Here is a 21,587-nt window from a genome sequence, read left to right as displayed (position 1 = left end):
GTCTATCAATAGGTGCCCTTCTTTGCGAGGCATTGGAAAACATCCCTGTTCTTTGTGGTTGAAATTCATTGCTCCACTGAGGGACCTTACAGATAATTAATTGTATGTGTGGGGTACAGAGATGAGGTAGTCATTAAAAAAATGATGTTAAGCACTGTTATTGCACACAGAGTGAGTCCATGCAACTTATTATGTGACTTGTTAAGACATTTTTTACTCCTGAACTTATTTAGGTTTGACATAACAAAGGGGTTGAATACTTATTGACTCAAGATATTTCAGCTTTTAATTTTTAATGAATTTGTAAACATTTCTAAAAACATAATTCCCCTTTGACATGATGGGGTATTTTTTATAAGCCAGTGACACAAGATTTGACACAATTTGAATCCATTTTCAATTCAGGCGTTAACTCAACAAAATGTGGAAAAAGTCAAGGGGTGTGAATACTTTCTGAAGACACTGTACATGGGGTTAATACAAAAGGTGTGACAATTAGAGAGGAAGTAGCCTGAGGACCTGTGAGTCCCATTATAAATATAGGTTGTATAAATTACAGTTTGAACTAATCACATTCAGATGATATCCCTTCAAATAGTAACATTAGCACCTACGGCAGGATGTGTCCACACAGAACACCAACAGATTATACTTCTATGTGTTAGATGCATAAGATACACCAGAACTAGCCTGTATGCTCATACTGTGTATAACATCTAGAAAAGTAATGTCAGGAAATGTTGTATCATATAGAAATACCAAGCGTGTTACAGAGACAGTAAAACAGATGAAATATAGCATAGCCTACATAGTGTCATTTGTAATTGTATTGTACTGTACAGTGTTAGGAATGGGAGGCTCTAGAAGCCAATTTTATCCTCATATAGAGAGAGGAGGAGCAGGATGCCCCAGCCAGACAGCAGTCCTACGTTCTGCAGCAGGAACATGAGCCAGGGCCTACGGTTGTCCACATGGACCATGGTGGGGAGCTGGGGGATGAGGATTAAGACAATCAAATGCATTTAACTCATTGTTCAAAATATATCATATTTATAGAGGAAATTAGGCATTTCTGAAAGGAATAGGAGCAACTGTGTCATAACTCGGGGTCAGAGTTCTTCCTGGTCAGGTCACATGGCCAGGAGATGCTAAAGGCCCAAGTCAAAGCAATTGAACTATTCGTGCGACAGATTCTCATTTGAAAAGAACCACCAAGAAGCTATTCCTCCTATCCTGTTTGAGAATGAGGTAAAACTAGCATACTAACCATATCAGCCAGGCCCACGTACAGGAAGAGACCAGAGGTGACGGCAGCGATCCACTGCTTGGTGGCCAGGTCAGTAGAGATGGTGAGGGCGATGTAGAGACCGATGAAGGATGTGAGGGCACTGGCCACGTTCAGCATCAAGGCCTTCTTCACTGACACCCCGCTGTGCAGCAGGATAGCGAAGTCACCTGGGAGATGGAGAGAAAGGAGGGGTATAAAGGGATGACACTGGTGATCAAATGTCGGTCTTAGATTGATGTCATTGGAAAGATTGTGTGAATTAGAAACAGAGCCAAATGACTAAACTGTGTATCTGCTAATCATCTACCTTTCATCTATTGCTATTAATCTATTCTAATACTTTATTGTTTGAAATGAACGATAATCTTCTGAAATCAAACAAATCTAACTAAATATAAATATCGAGTTCGATTTGTTTGATTTCAGAAGATTATCTTTCATTTCAAACAATAAAGTATTAGAATAGATTATATATACTGTATATATATATATATATGGCTGGACCTTATTCTCAAGAGCCTTTTTCAACATGGCCAACTAAAGGAATCAGTCGGTGCTCCACTCACCCAGTTCGTGAGGTAGCTCATGACAGAACACAGCCAGAGACGTGGCAAGACCTGACTTCCAGGAAACAGAAAAGGCCGCTCCAATAGCCAGGCCATCGGCAAAGTTATGTATCCCGTCCCCTATGGTAACCATGTAGGGTAGCAGACGCTGTTCTAGTGGAGGGGAGAGACAGAAGGGAAACTCAGAGAGAGGCTCAGTTGTCTAAATAAGTCCATTCAAAATGCAGCTATTGTTAATAACTGTATATATATATTTGTAAATACAGAAAATACTGTATGACTACATGACCAAAAGTACTGTATGTGGATACCTGCTCGTCGAATATCTCATTTCAAAATCATGGGCATTAATATAGAGTTGGTCCCCCCTTTGCTGCTATAACAGCCTCCACTCTTCTGGGAAGGATTTCCACTAGATATTAGAACATAGATGTGGGGACTTGCTTCCATTCAGCAACAAGAGCATTAGTGAAGACGGGCACTGATGTTGGGCGAGTAACCCTGGCTCGCAGACAGCGTTCCATTCATCCCAAATGTGTCCAATGGGGTTGAGGTCAGGGCTCTGCGCAGTCAAGTTCTTCCACACAGATTTCCCTTCATTGGAACTAAGGGGCCTAGTCCGAACCATGAAAAACAGCCCTAGACCATTATTCCTCCTCCACCAAACTTTACAGTTGGCATATTGCATTGGGGCAGGTAGCATTCTCCTGGCATCCACCAAACCCTGATTTGTCCATCGGACTACCAGATATTGAAGCGTGATTCATCACTCCAGAGAATGCATTTCCACTGCTCCAGAGTTCAATGGTGGAGAGCTTTACACCACTCCAGCCGACACTTGGCATGATGATCTTAGGCTTGTATTGGGCTGCTCGGCCATGGAAACCCATTTCATGAAGCTCCCGACGTACAGTTCTTGTGCTGACGTTGCTTCCAAAGGCTGTTTGGAACTCGGTAGTGAGTGTTGGAACCAAGGACAGACGATATTTACGTGTTACACGCTTCAGCAGACGGCGGGCCGTTCTGTGAGCTTGTGTGGCCTACCACTTTGCGGCTGAGCCATTGTTGCTCCTAGATGTTTTCGCTTCACAATAACAGTACTTACAGTTGACAGTGGCATCCTTTGACGGTGCCAAGTTGCAAGTCGCTGAGCTCTTCAGTAAGGCCATTTTACTGTCAAAGTTTGTCTATGGAGAGTGCATGTCTGTGTGCTCGATTTTATACGCCTGTCAACAACTGGTGTGGCTGAAATAGACGAATCCACTAATTTGAAGGGGTGTCCACATACATTGTATATATAGTGTGTATATACAGTTGAAGTCAGAAGTTTACATACACTTAGGTTGGGGTCATTAAAACTCGTTTTTCAACCACTCCACACATTTCTTGTTAACAAACTATAGTTTTGGCAAGTCGGTTAGGACATATACTCTGTGCATGACACAAGTAATGTTTCCAACAATTGTTGACAGATTATTTCACTTGTAATTCACTGTATCACAATTCCAGTGGGTCAGAAGTTTACACATACTAAGTTGACTTAAACAGCTTGGAAAATTCCAGAAAATTCTGTCATGCTTTAGAAGATTCTGATAGGCTAATGACATAATTTGAGTCAATTGGAGGTGTACCTGTGGATGTATTTCAAGGTCTACCTTCAAACTCAGTGCCTCTACACTTGGCATCATGGGAAAATCAAAAGAAATCAGCCAAGACCCCATTAAAAAAATTGTAGACCTCTACAAGTCTGGTTCATCCTTGGGAGCAATTTCCAAACACCTGAAGGTACCACGTTCATCTGTATAAACAATTGTACACAAGTATAAACACCATGGGGCCACACAGTCGTCATACAGGAAGGAGACGCGTTCTGTCTCCTAGAGATGAGCGTACTTTGGTGCGAAAAGTGCAAATCAATCCCAGAACAACAGCAACGGATCTTGTGAAGATGCTGGAGGAAACAGGTACAAAAGTATCTATATCCACAGTCCTATATCGACATAACCTGAAAGACCGCTCAGCAAGGAAGAAGCCACTGTTCCAAAACCGCCATAAAAAAGCCAGACTACGGTTGGCAACTGCACATAGGGACAAAGTACTTTTTGGAGAAATGTCCTGTGGTCTGATGAAATGAAAATTGACCTGTTTGGCCATAATGACCATCGTTATGCTTGGAGGAAAAAGGGGGAGGCTTGCAAGCCAAAGAACACCGTGAAGCACGGGGGTGGGAGCATCATGCTGTAGGGGTGCTTTGCTGCAGGAGGGACTGGTGCACTTCACAAAATAGATGTCATCATGAGGCAGGAAAATATGTGGATATCTCAAGACATCAGTAAGGAAGTTAAAGCTTGGTCGCAAATGGGTCTTCCAAATGGATGATGACCCCAAGCATACTTCCAAAGTTGTGGAAAAATGGCTTAAGGACAACAAAGTCAAGGTATTGGAGTGGCCATCACAAAGCCCTGACCTCAGTCCTATTGAAAGTTTGTGGGCAGAACTGAAAAAGTGTGTGTGAGCAAGGAGGCCTACTAACCTGACTCAGTTACACCAGCTCTGTCAGGAGGAATGGGCCCAAATTCACCCAACTTATTGTGGGAAGTTTGCGGAAGGCATCAAGAAACATTTGACCAAAGTTAACAATTTAAAGGCAATGCTACCAAATACTAATTGAGTGTATGTAAACTTCTGACCCACTGGGAATGTGATGAAAGAAATAAAAGCTGAAATAAATTATTCTCTTTACTATTATTCTGACATTTCACATTCTTAAATAAAGTGGTGATGCTAACTGACCTAAGACAGGGAATTTTTACCAGGATTAAATGTCAGGAATTGTGAAAAACTGAGTTGAAATGTATTTGGCTAAGGTAAGGTGTATGTAAAGTTCCAACTTCAACTGTATATATATATATATATATATATATATATATATAAATAATGGTGTGTATAGACAGTATGGACAGTATATGAACAGAAGATATGTGTACAGCAGTAGTTATATAGGATGAGTTTTGACTAGAATACAGTATATACATATGGAGTGGCTAAAACAGTACAGTTGTAAACATGATTCAAGTGACCAGTGTTCAATTACTATGTACTGTAGGGCAGCAGTCTCTAAGGTATCATTGTAAATGATATTATAATTTACAACGATGACGGGGACATTTGGGTTGTACCTGCAGCTAAAATGTTTTATCCCTTTAGCAAATATCCCTTTTTAACTGTTCATTAGAAAAGAACACAGCTCTCTTGTGCACCTTACTCTTCGTCACACTGAATGTGTGTAAACATTGACTAGACTTGAGACTCTACTCGCACAGTAAGTTTACAGTTTGACAGCTTGACATTGTAGCTACTTCCTGAATGTCAAACCTTGACCTATTTTTGTATTATTATTATTATTATTATTATTATTATCTTTGCTACTCAGTCATGTCACGACTTACTTTAACACATTTCTTAGTCTATATTGTATATTATTGCGTATCTTTTTCCAAACATTCACATAAAAAGAAAAAGGCTTTCCTGTGCAAGTGACCAATAAACTTTGATTAGATGTAATGTCTTGTGAAAAGGTTGTAAGTAGACCAGAAGACTTTCTTACCTCTTGAGTGTTGGTTTTGTTCTGGAAAGGCTTTCTCTGTGTCATTGCTATCAACCTAGCAGGATCAGAATATTACAGAATAATAACACCTGAATTAAAGCAGGGTTAGTGAGGGAAAAGATGTTCAGAAACATGGATAGTAGAGACGTGTGAATAACTGGTACAGAACCTACCAGGTCTGTCTGTGAATAACTGGTACAGAACCTACCAGGTGTGTCTGTGAATAACTGGTACAGAACCTAACAGGTCTGTCTGTGAATAACTGGTACAGAACCTACCAGGTCTCTGTGAATAACTGGTACAGAACCTACCAGGTCTGTCTGTGAATAACTGGTACAGAACCTACCAGGTCTGTCTGTGAATAACTGGTACAGAACCTACCAGGTCTCTGTGAATAACTGGTACAGAACCTACCAGGTCTGTCTGTGAATAACTGGTACAGAACCTACCAGGTCTGTCTGTGAATAACTGGTACAGAACCTACCAGGTGTGTCTGTGAATAACTGGTACAGAACCTACCAGGTCTGTCTGTGAATAACTGGTACAGAACCTAGCAGGTCTGTCTGTGAATAACTGGTACAGAACCTACCAGGTGTGTCTGTGAATAACTGGTACAGAACCTAACAGGTCTGTCTGTGAATAACTGGTACAGAACCTACCAGGTCTCTGTGAATAACTGGTACAGAACCTACCAGGTCTGTCTGTGAATAACTGGTACAGAACCTACCAGGTCTGTCTGTGAATAACTGGTACAGAACCTACCAGGTCTGTCTGTGAATAACTGGTACAGAACCTACCAGGTGTGTCTGTGAATAACTGGTATAGAACCTACCAGGTCTCTGTGAATAACTGGTACAGAACCTACCAGGTCTGTCTGCGATACAGACTGCTTGTTCTTTTTGTCCTGCAGGTACATCTCCAGGACTTTACCATGGTCACAGTGATGGGGCTCAGACTCCACCTGGAAACACAATGAGACAATGTGCTCATAATATCATATATTTTGATTGCAGACAGCATAGAACATGTATCTACTGTTATTACCTAACAATTATCACATTTTGGAACCAGTAAGACCTGACTAATTTATGTGACCGAAGCATTGCACTTCATTAAAAGTTTATTGCAAATATAAGTGTGGGAGTTTTTTTCACCATGGATCCACTGAACCAGTAAGCGGACAGAACAGTGGGGTTCAGAAAAGAAGATAACATTTCGAAACAGAGTGAAATTGGGAGGTACTACCTGAAATTGTCCAATAAGGTCACAGATTTTTGTTTCTTGATGCAAACATTTTGCTACGTTGGGCCCTACTAAACACAGACCAGGGTAATAGACACTACTTACCCCATGGTGATGCGGAGCATGGTGCGTGGTGATGATGGAGAAAATAGTCTCCATGAGATAGAAGCAGTAGATGCCAGCCATCAGCACCAGTATTTTATAGATGTAGTCTGGAACCTCCTCTGAGTGGCTGTGGTCTGTTCCTTCACTGTGAACATGGAGGCCTAGGAACTGAATCAAAAGAGGAAACACGGTCACAACACGGTCAGACACAGTCAGCCCAATGTCATTATAATGACAGTGTTATGACAGTGTTATGTAACCTTTATGACGGCAATACACAGGGAAGGATAAAACCAAATACTGGTGATGCAATCAACCTGTGGGTCAATTACTCTGAAATGGCCTCCTTCACATGCCACTGTTCTGACAGATGAATGTTTAGAGTGGAGACTGGTACCTATCCACCATATTGCTTTCACCAATCATGTCCTCTCAATAGGTAGTTGTTAAGGAGAGAAGAGGGGGATAAGAAACAATTTCGGCACCATTGGGACACAGGGTTATGTTACTCTCATCATTGGCTTTGTAATGACCGAAGATTCCCCGAAGCAACATCGGCCCATTTCTCGGTTTGTCCAATGAGAGGGTGTCGTTTCAGTTCCTTAATCACATTATTTTACACTGTAGCTGAGGATAGGGTGTGACAGCCTGCTAATATGTCGTCCTGTGATGTTGGCATGGATCTAAAAGGATTGAGCTACAGGAACAGGAAGTTCTGGATCTCCTTTAGAAGAGTCTGTCTGCCCTGGGGGAAATTAGCCAACTAAACTCAACTCCACAATGTACGATGCAGTTGATTGGCAACAATGTCATGTGTAAATGCAAGCTATTCTTTGGGTGCTGAAATCAGTATTTCTTGATAAAAAACATTTTATGTGAAGTCGTAGCTCCAGTCCGCCCACACTAGTTGCAGCACAACTCCATCGTATATTGTGGAGTTAAGTTTAATCAAAGGCCCTCAGACATCTAGATGATCATTGGGTCGCACAGACATTAAAGGCCCGGTGCAGTCAAAAACTGGATTTCCTGTGTTTTATATTTATTTCCCACAATATGTGGTTGGAATAATACTGTGAAATTGTGAAAATTATGACAACGGCCATTTGGTGTAAGAGCTGTTTGAAAAGACCCCCTGAAATTTCAGCCTGTTTTGGTGGGATGGAGTTTTGGCCTTCCATGGTGACATCACCATGCAGTAAATTAGTTAACAGATAGTTTCAAACCTCTGGCAATAACGGCTAGTTTTCACCCTCCCAACTCAGACCACTCGCAGACAGTCCTAGCAAAATTCTTGCTTGAGAAATTGCTTTGTTTAGAATATATTTATTTATATTTTTTGTACCATTTTAATTTAAAACAATCACAGTAAGGTACTAAATTGTTACCTAGAAATGATTTGATGTTGAGATAAAAACGGCTGCATTGGACCTTTAATCATAACACTTCAAGGAAGTGTTGAGGAGAAAGAGGCCTGGCTGGCCAGATTGTGATGTTGCGTGTGATGCGCTGCTGGTACAATCTAAAGGGTAATGCTGCTGAACAATAACCAGATGATACCTGATGATATACCTGTTATGCTATAAAGTGAGTATAAAGTCTAAATCCATGTTTTTTCCCACATTGTCCATTCCAGGCACAGTTCCAGAAACTATGATGGGTGTGTAACCAGGCCAGCACAGTACAGCTCAGCTTGAATCAGCTGGGCTCGGTAATGTGAATATGGTACTGTGGTGCTCACCATAGGCAGGAGGTGCAACAGGGCGTCCCCAGTGAGGGAGCCCACGGCCAGGCTGACACAGAACTGGATGATGAGCTGGAAGACACTACTACAGGAAGTACACAGCAGCACCACAACGCCAACCACAGCGGCCAGACAGATCAGAAGATTGGCGATGGTGGCATACACATACTCTGTGGAGAGAGAGAATTAACATTACTGGGTTCAACGTATACAGTAATAACAGGACTTAAGCAAATCAGTCAGTCAAGCCATGAAAGGTATGTTAGATGATAATATATTCCACATACTGTGGATGTTACCTAATGATAACATCCATCTATACTGAACAAAAATATGCAACATGCAACAATTTCAAGTTAAAGTTCATATAAGGAAATCAGTCCATTTAAATCAATTCATTAGGCACTCATCTATGGATGTCACATGACTGGGCAGAGGCGCAGCCATGGGTGGGTCTGGGAAGGTATAGGCCCACCCACTAACCCAATGGGGAGCCAGGCCCAGCCAATCAGAATGAGTTTTTCCCCACAAAAGGGCTTTATTACAGACAAAAGTACTCCTCAGTTTCATCAGCTGTCTGGGTGGCTCAGATGAACCCACAGGTGAAGAACACAGATGTGGAGGTCCTGGGCTTGGCGTTACACATGGTCTGCGGTTGTGAGGCCAAATTCTCTAAAACAACGTTGGAGGCGGCTTAAGGTAGAGAAATTCAAATGTAATTATCTGGCAACAGCTCAGGTGGACATTCCTGCAGTCATGCTGTTTAATCAGCTTCTTGATATGCCACACCTGTCAGGTGGATGGATTAACAAGCATGCGCACAAAATTGAAGAGAAATAAGCTTTTTGTGTATATGGAACATTTCTGGCATCTTTTATTTCAGCTCATGGAACATGGAACTATCACTTTACATGTTGATTTTATATTTTTGTTCAGTATAGTTTAAAGTTTGGAGTGTTTATATTTATGAACATAGTAAATGTATCGGTGCAGAGTCTCACTATCATTCCCTTTTCATTAAAAAGTAAATAGTGACGAATGGGCCTTTCTGTATCAAAAGGAGAGGAGTGAGTGTTGAATAGAGTGTGTACTATAGTAGTCAATCAATCACATATATTTTATAAATCCCTTTTAACATCAGAAGTTTACATATATCCATCCTAAACTCCCAAAGAGCAAGCAATGCAGAGGCAGAAGCATGGAGCTAGGACTGTAGCAGTCCACTCACTCTCTATGGTGCTGAGCTGGTCTGATGGTCCAGTGGGGGGAGAGGTGCTGTTGCAGGCCCCACTGAGGATCTGCTGGACCAGGGCTGGGCTAAGCCGGGCCACGTCATACCTGGACAGGCTAGATCCATTCAGCCCATGGATCTTTACCAGTTCCTCTGGGCTGAAACATGTCTATATGGAGAAAAGAGGGCTGAAACACATCTCCATAAGCAGGAAATGCCAACAACGAACAGTCTAACTCATATTTATGCATTAAAAACAAATAATAAAAGAAAAGCATTGTAAGTTTTAGTTTTGTAAAGTTGGCGTGGGAGAGGTGGATTTCTTTTTGTTATCGATCAATAATGACAAACATTCTGGCATTGACAACTTAGATGGAAAGCTACTGAGGAGGGTAGCTGACTATAGCCACTCCTATATGTCATATCTTTAATCTAAGCATACAGGAAAGTGTGTGCCCTCAGGCCTGGAGAGAAGCCAAAGTCATTCTGCTACCCAATCAGAACTATCAGCTTGTGTGTAAACTATCAGCTCTTAGCAAACTGTTGCAAACAAATGCAATACTATTTCTCTGTAAATAAATGTACGTTCAGCATGCTTATAGAGAAGGGCACTCAACATGTACTGCACTGACATGACTGATGATTGGTTGAAATAAATGTATAATAAGAAGATTGTGGGAGCTGTACTGTTAGATTTCAGTGCAGCCTTTGATATTATTGCCAATAACCTGTTGTTGAGAAAAACGTATGTTTTATGGCTTTTCAAACTCTGCCATATCGTGGATTCAGAGCTTTTCTTCTAATAGAACTCAAGAGTTTGTTTTTATAGAAGTCTCTCTCTAATGTAAAACATGTATGGTATGATATACAGCAGGCAGGTCTCTAGGCCTGCTATTCTTTTCCATTTTACCAATGACCTGCCACTGGCATTAAACCAAGCCTGTGTGTCCATGTATGCTGATTATTCAACCATTTACGTGTCAGCAACCACAGCTAATGAAGTCACTGAAACTCTTAACAAGGAGTTGCAGTCAGTTTTGGAATGGGTGGCCAGTATTAAACTGGTCTTGAACATCTCGTAAACTAAGAGCATTGTATTTGGTACAAATCAGTCCCTAAGCTCTAGACCTCTAGCTGAATCTGATAATGAATGGTGTGATTGTTGAACAGGTTGAGGAGACTAAATTACTTGGCGTTACCTTAGATTGTAAACTGTCATGGTCAAAACATATAGATTCAATGGTTGTAAAGATGGGGAGAGATCTGTCCATAATAAAGAGATGCTCGGCTTTTTTGACACCACACTCCAAAAATCAAGTCCTGCAGGCTCTAGTTTTTTCTTATCTTGATTATTGTCCAGTCGTGGTCAAGTGCCACAAAGAAAGGTCTAGTTAAGCTGCAGCTGGCCCAGAACAGAGCGGCACATCTTGCTCTTCACTGTAATAAGAGGGCTAATATAAATACTATGCATTCCAGTCTCGCTTGGCTAATAGTAGAGGTGAGACTGACTGCATCACTTCTTATTTTTATAAGAAACATTAATGTGTTGAAAATTCTACATTTTTGCATAGTCAACTTACAGCTCTGACACACACACTTACATACCGGACATGCCACCAGGGGTCTTTTCACAGTCCCCAAATTCAGAACAAAATCAAGAAAACTTACAGTATTATATAGAGATATTATTGCATGGAACTCCGTTCCATCTCTTTGCTCAAGTTAACAGCAAACCTGGTTTAAAAAAACAGATAAAACAACACTTCACGGCACAACGCCTCTCCCCTATTTGACCTAGATATTTTATGTGCATGTATTGATATGTAGGCTATGTCTGCCGTTTTTAAATGGATGTAGTTCTGTCCTTGAGCTGTTCTTGTCTGTTATTGTTCTGTTTTATGTCGTGTTCATGTTTTGTGTGGACAGCAGGAAGAGTAGCTGCTGCTTTCACAACAGCTAATGGAGATCCTAATAAAATACCAAATACATAGAGGAAACAGCGCTGAAACATGTCTACATTGAGGAAACAGCGCTGAAACATGTCTACATTGAGGAAACAGCGCTGAAACATGTCTACATTGAGGAAACAGCGCTGAAACATGTCTACATTGAGGAAACAGCGCTGAAACATGTCTGCATTGAGGAAACAGCACTTAAACATGTCTACATGGAGGAAACAAAGATGAAACAAGTATACATGGAGGAAACAGGGATGAAACACATGTACAGTGGCTTGCGAAAGTATTCACCCCCCTTGGCATTTTTCCTATTTTGCTGCCTTACAACTTGGAATTAAAATATATTTTTTGGGGGGTTGTATCATTTGATTTACACAACATGCCTACCACTTTGAAATATGCAAAATATGTTTTATTGTGAAACAAACAAGAAATAAGACAAAAAACAGAAAACTTGAGAGTGCAAAACTATTCCCCCCCTCAAAGTCAATGCTTTGTAGATCCACCTTTTGCAGTAATTACAGTTGCAAGTCTTTTGGGGTATGTCTATAGAAGCTTGGCACATCTAGCCACTGGGTTTTTGCCCATTCTTCAAGGAAAAACTGCTCCAGCTCCTTCAAGTTGGATGGGTTCCTCTGGTGTACAGCAATCTTTAAGTCATACCACAGATTCTCAATTGGATTGAGGTCTGGGCTTTGACTAGGCCATTCCAAGACATTTAAATGTTTCCCCTTAAACCACTCGAGTGTTGCTTTATTATTATGCTTAGGGTCATTGTCCTGCTGGAAGGTGAACCTCCATCCCAACCTCAAATCTCTGGAAGACTGAAGCAGGTCTCCCTCAAGAATTTCCCTTTATTTAGCGCCATCCATCATTCCTTCAATTCTGACCAGTTTCCCAGTCCCTGCCGATTAAAAACATTCCCACAGCATGATGCTGCTGCCACCATGCTTCACTGTGGGGATGGTTATCTTGGGGTGATGAGAGGTGTTGGCTTTGCGCCAGACATAGCGCTTTCCTTGACAGCCAAAAAGCAACATTTTTGTCTCATCTGACCAGAGTAACTTCTTCCATATGTTTGGGGAGTCTCCCACATTCCCTTTGGCGAACACCAAATGTGTTTGCTTATTTTCTTCTTTAAGTAATTGCTTTTTTCTGGCCACTCTTCCGTAAAGCCCAGCTCTGTGGAGTGTACGGCTTAAAGTGGTCCTATGGACAGATACTCCAAACTCCGCTGCGGAGCTTTGCAGCTCCTTCAGGGTTATCTTTGGTCTCTTTGTTGCCTCTCTGATTAATGCCCTCCTTGCCTGGTCTGTGAGTTTAGGTGGGTGGGCCCTCTCTTGGCAGGTTTATTGTGGTGCCATATTCTTTACATTTTTTAATAATGGATTTAATGGTGCTCCATGGGATGTTCAAAGTTTCAGATATTTTTTTTATAACCCAACCATGATCTGTACTTCTCCACAACTTTGTCCCTGACCTGAGCTGCTTGGTTTTCATGGTTCCCCTTGCTTAGTGGTGCTGTAGACTCTGGAGCCTTTCAGAACAGCTGTATATATATACTGAGATCACGTGACACTTAGATTGCACAAAAGTGGACTTTATTTAACAAATTATGTGACTTCTGACGGTAATTGGTTGCACCAGATCTTATTTAGGGGCTTCATAGCAAAGGGGGTGAATACATATGCACACACCACTTTTCTATTTTTTTCTTGTTTTTCTTCTTTTAAACAAGTGATTTTTTTTCATTTCACTTTGTGTATGTCCATTACCTGAAATCCAAATAAAAATACATTTTAATTACAGGTTGTAATGCAACAGAATAGGAAAGATATCAAGGGGGATGAATACTTTTGCAAGGCACTGTATATGGAGGAAACAGGAATAAAACACATCTATATGGAGGAAACAGGGCTGTAACACCCTATAGTGCACTGTTTTGGGCACTATGAAGGGAATAGTGTGCCATTTGGGACACAGTCAGATACAGTATTTGGATGAGTAGACAAGTATATTAATTGAATAATTAATTTGCATTTCCATTTTACATTGATGCACTGCACAGCACAGCATTTACAGCTATTATTTCAGCTATTCAGCTATTTCATCTTTATTTAACCAGGTAGGCTAGTTGAGAACAAGTTCTCATTTACAACTGCGACCTGGCCAAGATAAAGCAAAGCAGTGCGACAGAAACAACAACACAGAGTTACACATAAACAAAGGTACGGTTAATAACACAATATAAAAATCTATGTACAGTGTGTGCAAATGTAGAAGAGTAGGGAGGTAGGTAATAAATGGGCCACAGAGGCGAAATAACACTGGAGTGGTAGATGTGCAAGTAGTGATACTGGGGTGCAAAAGAGCAAGAGGGTAAGTAATAATATGGGGATGAGATAGTTGGGTGTGCTATTTACAGATTCACTGTACCTGTACACAGCCATCGGTAAGCTGCTCTGACAGCTGATGCTTAAAGTTAGGGAGGGAGATATAAGACCCCAGCTTCAGTGATTTTTGCAATTCGTTCTAGTCAATGCCTTAAATGAACACTCCTTAATGACTAAAGGAAAGATGTCATTGGGCATTCATTCATCTCTTGTGGAAAGACTATGTAAACATAAATGGTACATCTGACCAAATTACACAAGATTTTAGTTCTGGGTTTAGTTTGAGATTAGGCATTTATAAAGTGGGGACCACTTTTACAAGTGACATGTCATTATGCCTCAGCTGTGCTCCTTTTCATTCAAGTTCTCCAATAGAGATGTTACCATGGAGGGAATCCTATAGCTCCCAATAGCTCAGGCAATCTAAAGCACATCTAATGCTCATTACAACACACAGGAGGAGCAGCAGACACCAGGGGTTTAGCAGTTTGATAATGAATCAGAGTGAAGGAGTGTGGGTGGGTTTGTGTGTGTGTGTGTGTGTGTGTGTGTGTGTGTGTGTGTGTGTGTGTGTGTGTGTGTGTGTGTGTGTGTGTGTGTGTGTGTGTGTGTGTGTGTGTGTGTGTGTGTGTGTGTGTGTGTGTGTGTGTGTGTGCTGTGCCTTTAAGCCCCCGAAGAGAGAGTGAAGCTAAGGCCTTGACCTAGTAACCCACCAAAATAATCACCCATCAAGCACTGAGGTGGTTCAGTATAATAATGACCCACCAAGCACTGAGGTGATTTAATGACCCACCAAGCACTGAGGTGATTCAGTATAATAATGACCCACCAAGCACTGAGGTGATTCAGTATAATAATGACCCACCAAGCACTGAGGTGGTTCAGTATAATAATGACCCACCAAGCACTGAGGTGATTCAGTATAATAATGACCCACCAAGCACTGAGGTGATTCAGTATAATAATGACCCATCAAGCACTGAGGTGATTCAGTATAATAATGACCCACCAAGCACTGAGGTGATTCAGTATAATAATGACCCACCAAGCACTGAGGTGATTCAGTATAATAATGACCCACCAAGCACTGAGGTGGTTCAGTATAATAATGACCCACCAAGCACTGAGGTGATTCAGTATAATAATGACCCACCAAGCACTGAGGTGATTCAGTATAATAATGACCCACCAAGCGCTGAGGTGGTTCAGTATAATAATTACCCACCAAGCGCTGAGGTGGTTCAGTATAATAATGACCCACCAAGCACTGAGGTGGTTCAGTATAATAATGACCCACCAAGCACTGAGGTGGTTCAGTATAATAATTACCCACCAAGCGCTGAGGTGGTTCAGTAAAATAATGACCCATCAAGCACTGAGGTGGTTCAGTATAATAATGACACACCAAGCGCTGGGGTGGTTCAGTATAATAATTACCAGGTCCCAGCTGCTGATGTTCCTCTGGTGGTACCCCTCCTCGTGACTCTGTCTGAAGGCTGCACTTCCACCTCGATCCCCCCAACCACTCTGAGCACCTCGACCCCCGCTAGCGGTACTGTGGTGACTATGATCATCATGACCATGGTCATTGTTGTGTCCATCTTGATCTCCATGTTCATGATCGTGTTCCTCTTTGTGGATTCCACCCAGTTGCAAGCTCTTCATAATACCTTCCAGCTCTACAGAGATGAATCAGAATGATATGATTGGTGGTAATGTATATAGCAGGCCATTGGGGAACAGCAGGGGCGAAACTTTGGCTTTAGAAGTGGGGGGGACATATTTTTTTTGTATATATTTTTTTTCTTCAGTCAGATTAACACTCCAAGAGCCTACCCGGCACCTCGGAGTCGTCCGCATGGTCCTAAAGCACACTGTTGCCTCGTTTTGTATCACATTCCAATGATAAAACTAGGGGGAACATGTCCCCCCCGTCCCCAGTGAAAGTTGCGCCCCTGGGGAAAAGTAATACATGGGGTAATGTTAATAACATAGCCCCTCAAGGGCAACATGCTAAATAAATGATGAATTATGTATGACACAACATGGATGAAAGAGTAGGTTGAAGTACAGGCAGGAGGATGACATTACATGGCAGTGTAATAAAACTAAAACTAAAGAATAAGATCAAAATGATTCCTACTAATAGGAATAGTCACTTGTTATGAGGTAATATGACAGAAATAACAACATTAAAGGGTTATCGTACGGTACCATGAATTGTGATGTTGTCAGAGCCGAAGCGGTTGAGTATGAAATCCAAAAAATACTCTTCTTCAGGTAGTGCTCTGGCTGTCATGCAGTCACCTCGTAAAGCATGGTAAACTATGTATCCAAACACCACATCTGTGTTGTGAGGCTCACCATCACTAGTTGACGCGCTGCTCTCCTCTAAGATGTCTTGACCAGTGAGACAGTGCTAAATGACCATGATAACAAGACAGGACAGACTTACACTGTTGAATAGAAATACTTTGTTGAGACAAATTAACTATTTAGAAAACAGGTCAGTATATACAGTATTTTGCTATTCTTCATTATAAACCAGGTAGTTCCAGCCCTGGATTCCGATTGGCTAAAATGCATGGCATATGAGACAATATACCACAGGTATGACGCAATCTCCTGGTTTACTGTTCTAATTACGTTGGTAACCTGTTTATAACAGCAATAAGGCACCTCTGGGGGTTTGCAGTATATGGCCAATATAACACGGCTAAGGGCTGTAGCCAGGCACTCTGCATTGTTAAAATTTTAACAGCCCTTAGCCGTGGTATATTGGCAATATACCACACCCCCTCGGGCCTTATTACTTAATTATTACACATCAGCTCCAACCTGGTCGTACTGCTGATCAGGCTTGTAGTGCTTCTCCATGTTTCGGAGCAGAGTCTCTATCCCACTGCTCTCCATGTCTCCGTGTCCATGCCCATCCCTGTGCCTGTGTACGTGGTGGTCATGGCCTGTGATTTCCTGGATGAGGTGGTCATGGCCTGTGATTTCCTGGATGAGTTGGTCCGTCTCATCCCCCCACCTCCCTGCCCTCACGGCAGAGCAGGCCTCGGTGGGAGAGCTGAGGTAGAGGTGGCATCCTGCCGCTACTCTGAAGAAGGCCTCGTTGTGAAGGAGACCACCAGTGCTGGTAAAGTTACCCACCAGCTGGTCTACTGACTGCACAGAGAGGCACTAGAAACAAGCTTCAGTGTTACATGTAGATTATTTATGTACTAAGGACAAATATAGGTCTAATTTATAAGAGAAAACAAACGTAAGGTCTTATTGTTTTGTCATTATGACCACAAGCTAAAGGAAAGGAGTTTGGGTTGGTTTGACTTGGGTGACATTTTCTGATCTTTAAGAGCAGAGTATACTCTAGGACATACAGTGACTTTGTACAGTATCATAATGTAGATAATGGTCTGAATCTACCGCACATCCCAAACCGACTAGTGAATGTGCTGGAGGCAAAATGCAAAACTGGAGGAACAGGAAAAAGTCTCCACACATTTTCAGTCAGATGTAAATGTATTTTAGAAGAGGCTGAGCTTGATGCAGGTCGGACTGACTGAAAGAAATATGAAATAGAATTTCAGAAATGTAAGGAAAATAGAATGCCTGATCATTAAGATACAATTTAAACAACCTGCACAGCGAAGGTTGATACAACCAAGACGTTCAAATGAATTGGTGATGTAAAAGAAAAGCATTAATATAAAATATTATATTGGGTGTATGCTCATTGTAATAGTCATATAGAAGGCTATGCTAATACTTGTAACCCAGCCATAGGCCATTTAAGCCTAAGACATTGTTCTATAATATCTACTACCCTGTTTTAGTGTTGGTTTTATGTCATTGCAATAGTAAGAACATAATGGTCGGGATAAATGTTGTTACAAAAATCGGGTACAAAACAATCTGCAATGCTGACGTCGTGTAATATCTCTCTGTGTAATAATAACACGAATCATTATTGTTTTTAATCTATAATACAGTAATAATAACAATATATATATGTTTTAAATATTATGGAGCAAGCTTTAACTTTATAATTGCTCAGTGCTCAAGATATATGTATCAATAAAAATAAAAATATACTCTGTCAGGGACAGATAAATAAAAAAAATACGGATATATTTTAGCTATTGGTCTAACAAAGAACTGTGACTGTACGTACAGCGTAGTCTCCAGTAGTGTAGCGCACCGCACAGCACAGTAACAGGTGCAGAATGGACCTCGACCTTTCCTAAAGCGCAAGCTGTAGCGAGTGTAGGAAAAAAGTTACCTTTTCACACGACACACCAGGGCACTGCACACGCTTCTCTAACAGTTTGAAAAAGGAGCGAAGTGACATTTCATCCAGGTATTCCTCTCCTGGCGACACGAGCTCCACCACTTTATCATATACATCCACAGGTGAATACCACGCATAGCTGAATAGGTTAATACTCAGACATAAGAGAATAACGAGGAAATACTTATATGTAGTTTCCATTGTTTTATCAATAAAGATAAAATACTCAATAAAAAATTATCAAAAAATAAGTGCTAAAACAGTGAGTTTAGTCGATGAGTTGTTTCCCGAGTGGCGCAGATCATTCCACGCGCGGTTTTTAAGTTCATCATACAGGTCTCTCTATAATTACGAAGTTAGAGATTTCATCGACCTGTAAGCTTGCCTTTGATTGGTCCAGAGGCGAGGTGTGCTTCTCTACCATTCCATAAATAAGTGACCATTGCAGTTCACCCGAATGAGGGGTACATGTCCAAATCACCTGTCTTCATTGTAAACTCAGCATAAACTTTTTATGAAATAATGGCAAGTTCGTTTTTTAAATGTCAGTACAATATGTTGCTAAGAACACAGGCGGTGCCAAGTGACACACTTACACCCTCAATGGCCACAACTGTCTTGATGAAGACCATCACTAGCTGTTGTTATCTAAATATCAAATAATTGTACAATGAAGTACCTTACTGTGAATATTTCAATTTAAAATGGTCAAAAATAAACCAAAATAGCTTCTTAGCAAAGGGCAATTTCTCAAGCAAGAATTTTGCTTGTACTGTCTGAATGGTCTAACAGGGGAGGGGGGAATGTTGCTGTTATTTGCAGAGAGGTTACTGATGTCTCCATGGAAGGCCAAAACTCCATCCTACCAAAACAGGCTGAAACTACAGGTGGTCTTTTCAAACAGCTCTTAAACTAAAAGGGCATAATCATAATTTTCACAATTTCTCAGTATTATTGCAACCCCATAGTGTGGAAATATATATAAAACACAGGGAAATGTCATGTTTTACTGCCCTGGGCCTTTAACACTTCCCTTTACTGACAACAGGTTGTGTATTAGGAAAATTGACAACATGATGTAACAAGACAATGTATTACTGACAGCGTGGAAGGTGGCTGGTGTAACTTTTGTCAAAACAAATAATGCACATACTGTCATTTCTACAGAACTTTTTCTGTTCAAAAAAATAAAGAGCCAACACATAGTTGAGGAAATGTATTGATGAGTAAATTCAGAGGCCCCGTTCTTTACGTATACCCATTTTGGAGTAAAAGCACTTTTCATGGACAACATTCAAAATGTTGCATTGACCTTGGATGATTGAGTCCCATAGTTTTTCCTGGCAGTGACTAAGAGAAACTTTCTCACGGCAAACCAAGAATGTAAGATGTACCAATGCATACACAACCTTCAGTATAATCTAGAAGCCATATGTTGCCATGTTAACTAATTCACAAAGTGTTCATGTGAATTACCAATGAGGACATATAGGTGTTCATCTACTTGACCAATGAGAATGAGACCAATGTTGTGTTACATGTTGTGTAAGTACAACGAGCAGGAGTAAAATGTATGTTTGGCAAGGTGTTGTCTGAGCACGATCCTTCCATCGCAATGTAAATAAAAGACTGGAGTAAAATACTTTCCATGGACACCCATCATTTGTATTGACCGTGTGGCTGGATGATTGGGTCCAGTATTTAGGGACAATGACTAAGATAAACTCCTGGCCCTCAAAATGGTTAGTGGACTGCCATTACTGTAACACCTGCTACACACCTGTTGTCACAAGTGCATCTCAAACTATGGGGGGCAAGTTTCCCCTTGGTACAGATCTGTGATCAGCTTTCCCTCCCCCAATCCTAACCATTATTGTGGAAAATTGACCCAAGATCAGTGTCTAGGGGCGACCACCCTACAACACATCATCAGCACAGAGGCTGGGCCAGGTGAGACTGGTTTAACACATCCTTGTGTCATTGTCAACAGGATATGAGGAGGAGATCCCCTGTCTCCAAGTCAAACATGAAGCTGTTTGAAGGGTCTTTGGATGTAAGTGTGAGTATGAATATCCAATGAGGTACCCAAAGTAGACCTTCAGTGGTTTGCCACCTGTGTTACTTTGAACATATTTGGATGAAAGAAAGGCATGTGCAGAGTAGAAGAGCAATGAGCGTGAAACTGCTGCATCGTGGGAGATTTTGTTCTGAAGGGCCTAGCAGGATTTCTGGATCTATATAATGGGTTTGTGACGTGTCATAGCCTTGAATGAACGTTAAATTACATTATCAAAGGAACAGTCATCATGTGGTAATGATCTTATAAAAACAACATTATCATGGTCAATATTAACATTATCATGGTCAATATTAACATGATCATGGTCAATATTGATGTTATTATGGTCAATATTAACATTATCATGGTCAATATTAACATTATCACGGTCAATATTGATGTTATTATGGTCAATATTAACATTATCGTGGTCAATATTGATGTTATCATGGTCAATATTAACATTATCACGGTCAATATTGATGTTATTATGGTCAATATTGATGTTATTATGGTCAATATTAACATTATCATGGTCAATATTGATGTTATTATGGTCAATATTAACATTATCACGGTCAATATTGATGTTATTATGGTCAATATTAACATTATCGTGGTCAATATTGATGTTATCATGGTCAATATTAACATTATCACGGTCAATATTGATGTTATTATGGTCAATATTGATGTTATTATGGTCAATATTAACATTATCATGGTCAATATTGATGTTATTATGGTCAATATTAACATTATCATGGTCAATATTGATGTTATTATGGTCAATATTGATGTTATTATGGTCAATATTGATATTATGGTCAATATTAACATTATTGTGGTCAATATTGATGTTATCATGGTCAATATTGATGTTATTATGGTCAATATTGATGTTATTATGGTCAATATTAACATTATCGTGGTCAATATTGATGTTATTATGGTCAATATTAACATTATCATGGTCAATATTAATGTTATTATGGTCAAAATTAACATTATTGTGGTCAATATTGATGTTATTATGGTCAATATTGATGTTATCATGGTCAATATTGATGTTATCATGGTCAATATTGATGTTATTATGGTCA

General features: G+C 40.6%; 1 protein-coding gene across 3 annotated transcripts; it reads right to left on the bottom strand.

Moving 5' to 3' along the window:
- Positions 1 to 275: 275 nt before the first annotated feature.
- LOC110488050 (zinc transporter ZIP4) lies at positions 276 to 19,022 on the bottom strand. Of its 3 annotated transcripts, none has more exons than XM_021560021.2 (12): positions 18,417 to 19,022; positions 16,970 to 17,317; positions 16,496 to 16,550; positions 15,569 to 15,810; positions 9,778 to 9,949; positions 8,547 to 8,719; positions 6,809 to 6,976; positions 6,327 to 6,422; positions 5,462 to 5,516; positions 1,855 to 2,007; positions 1,268 to 1,455; positions 276 to 989 (listed from the first exon to the last, which is right to left on the bottom strand). In XM_021560021.2, the coding sequence occupies exons 1-12, from the start codon at positions 18,624 to 18,626 to the stop codon at positions 861 to 863; spliced, it is 1,989 nt and encodes a 662-aa protein (XP_021415696.2). In that variant the 5' UTR covers positions 18,627 to 19,022; the 3' UTR covers positions 276 to 860. The 3 variants fall into 3 exon arrangements, with proteins under 3 accessions (XP_021415696.2, XP_021415695.2, XP_021415697.2); XM_021560020.2 differs by having other exon boundaries at positions 16,346 to 16,550; positions 18,417 to 19,014; XM_021560022.2 differs by lacking the exon at positions 18,417 to 19,022 and adding an exon at positions 18,309 to 18,389 and having other exon boundaries at positions 16,346 to 16,550.
- Positions 19,023 to 21,587: the final 2,565 nt, after the last annotated feature.

The sequence above is a fragment of the Oncorhynchus mykiss genome, chromosome 32, assembly GCF_013265735.2.
Source record: "Oncorhynchus mykiss isolate Arlee chromosome 32, USDA_OmykA_1.1, whole genome shotgun sequence".
NCBI classification, from domain to species: Eukaryota; Metazoa; Chordata; class Actinopteri; order Salmoniformes; family Salmonidae; genus Oncorhynchus; species Oncorhynchus mykiss.
This window is presented reverse-complemented; position numbering and strand designations above follow the sequence as displayed.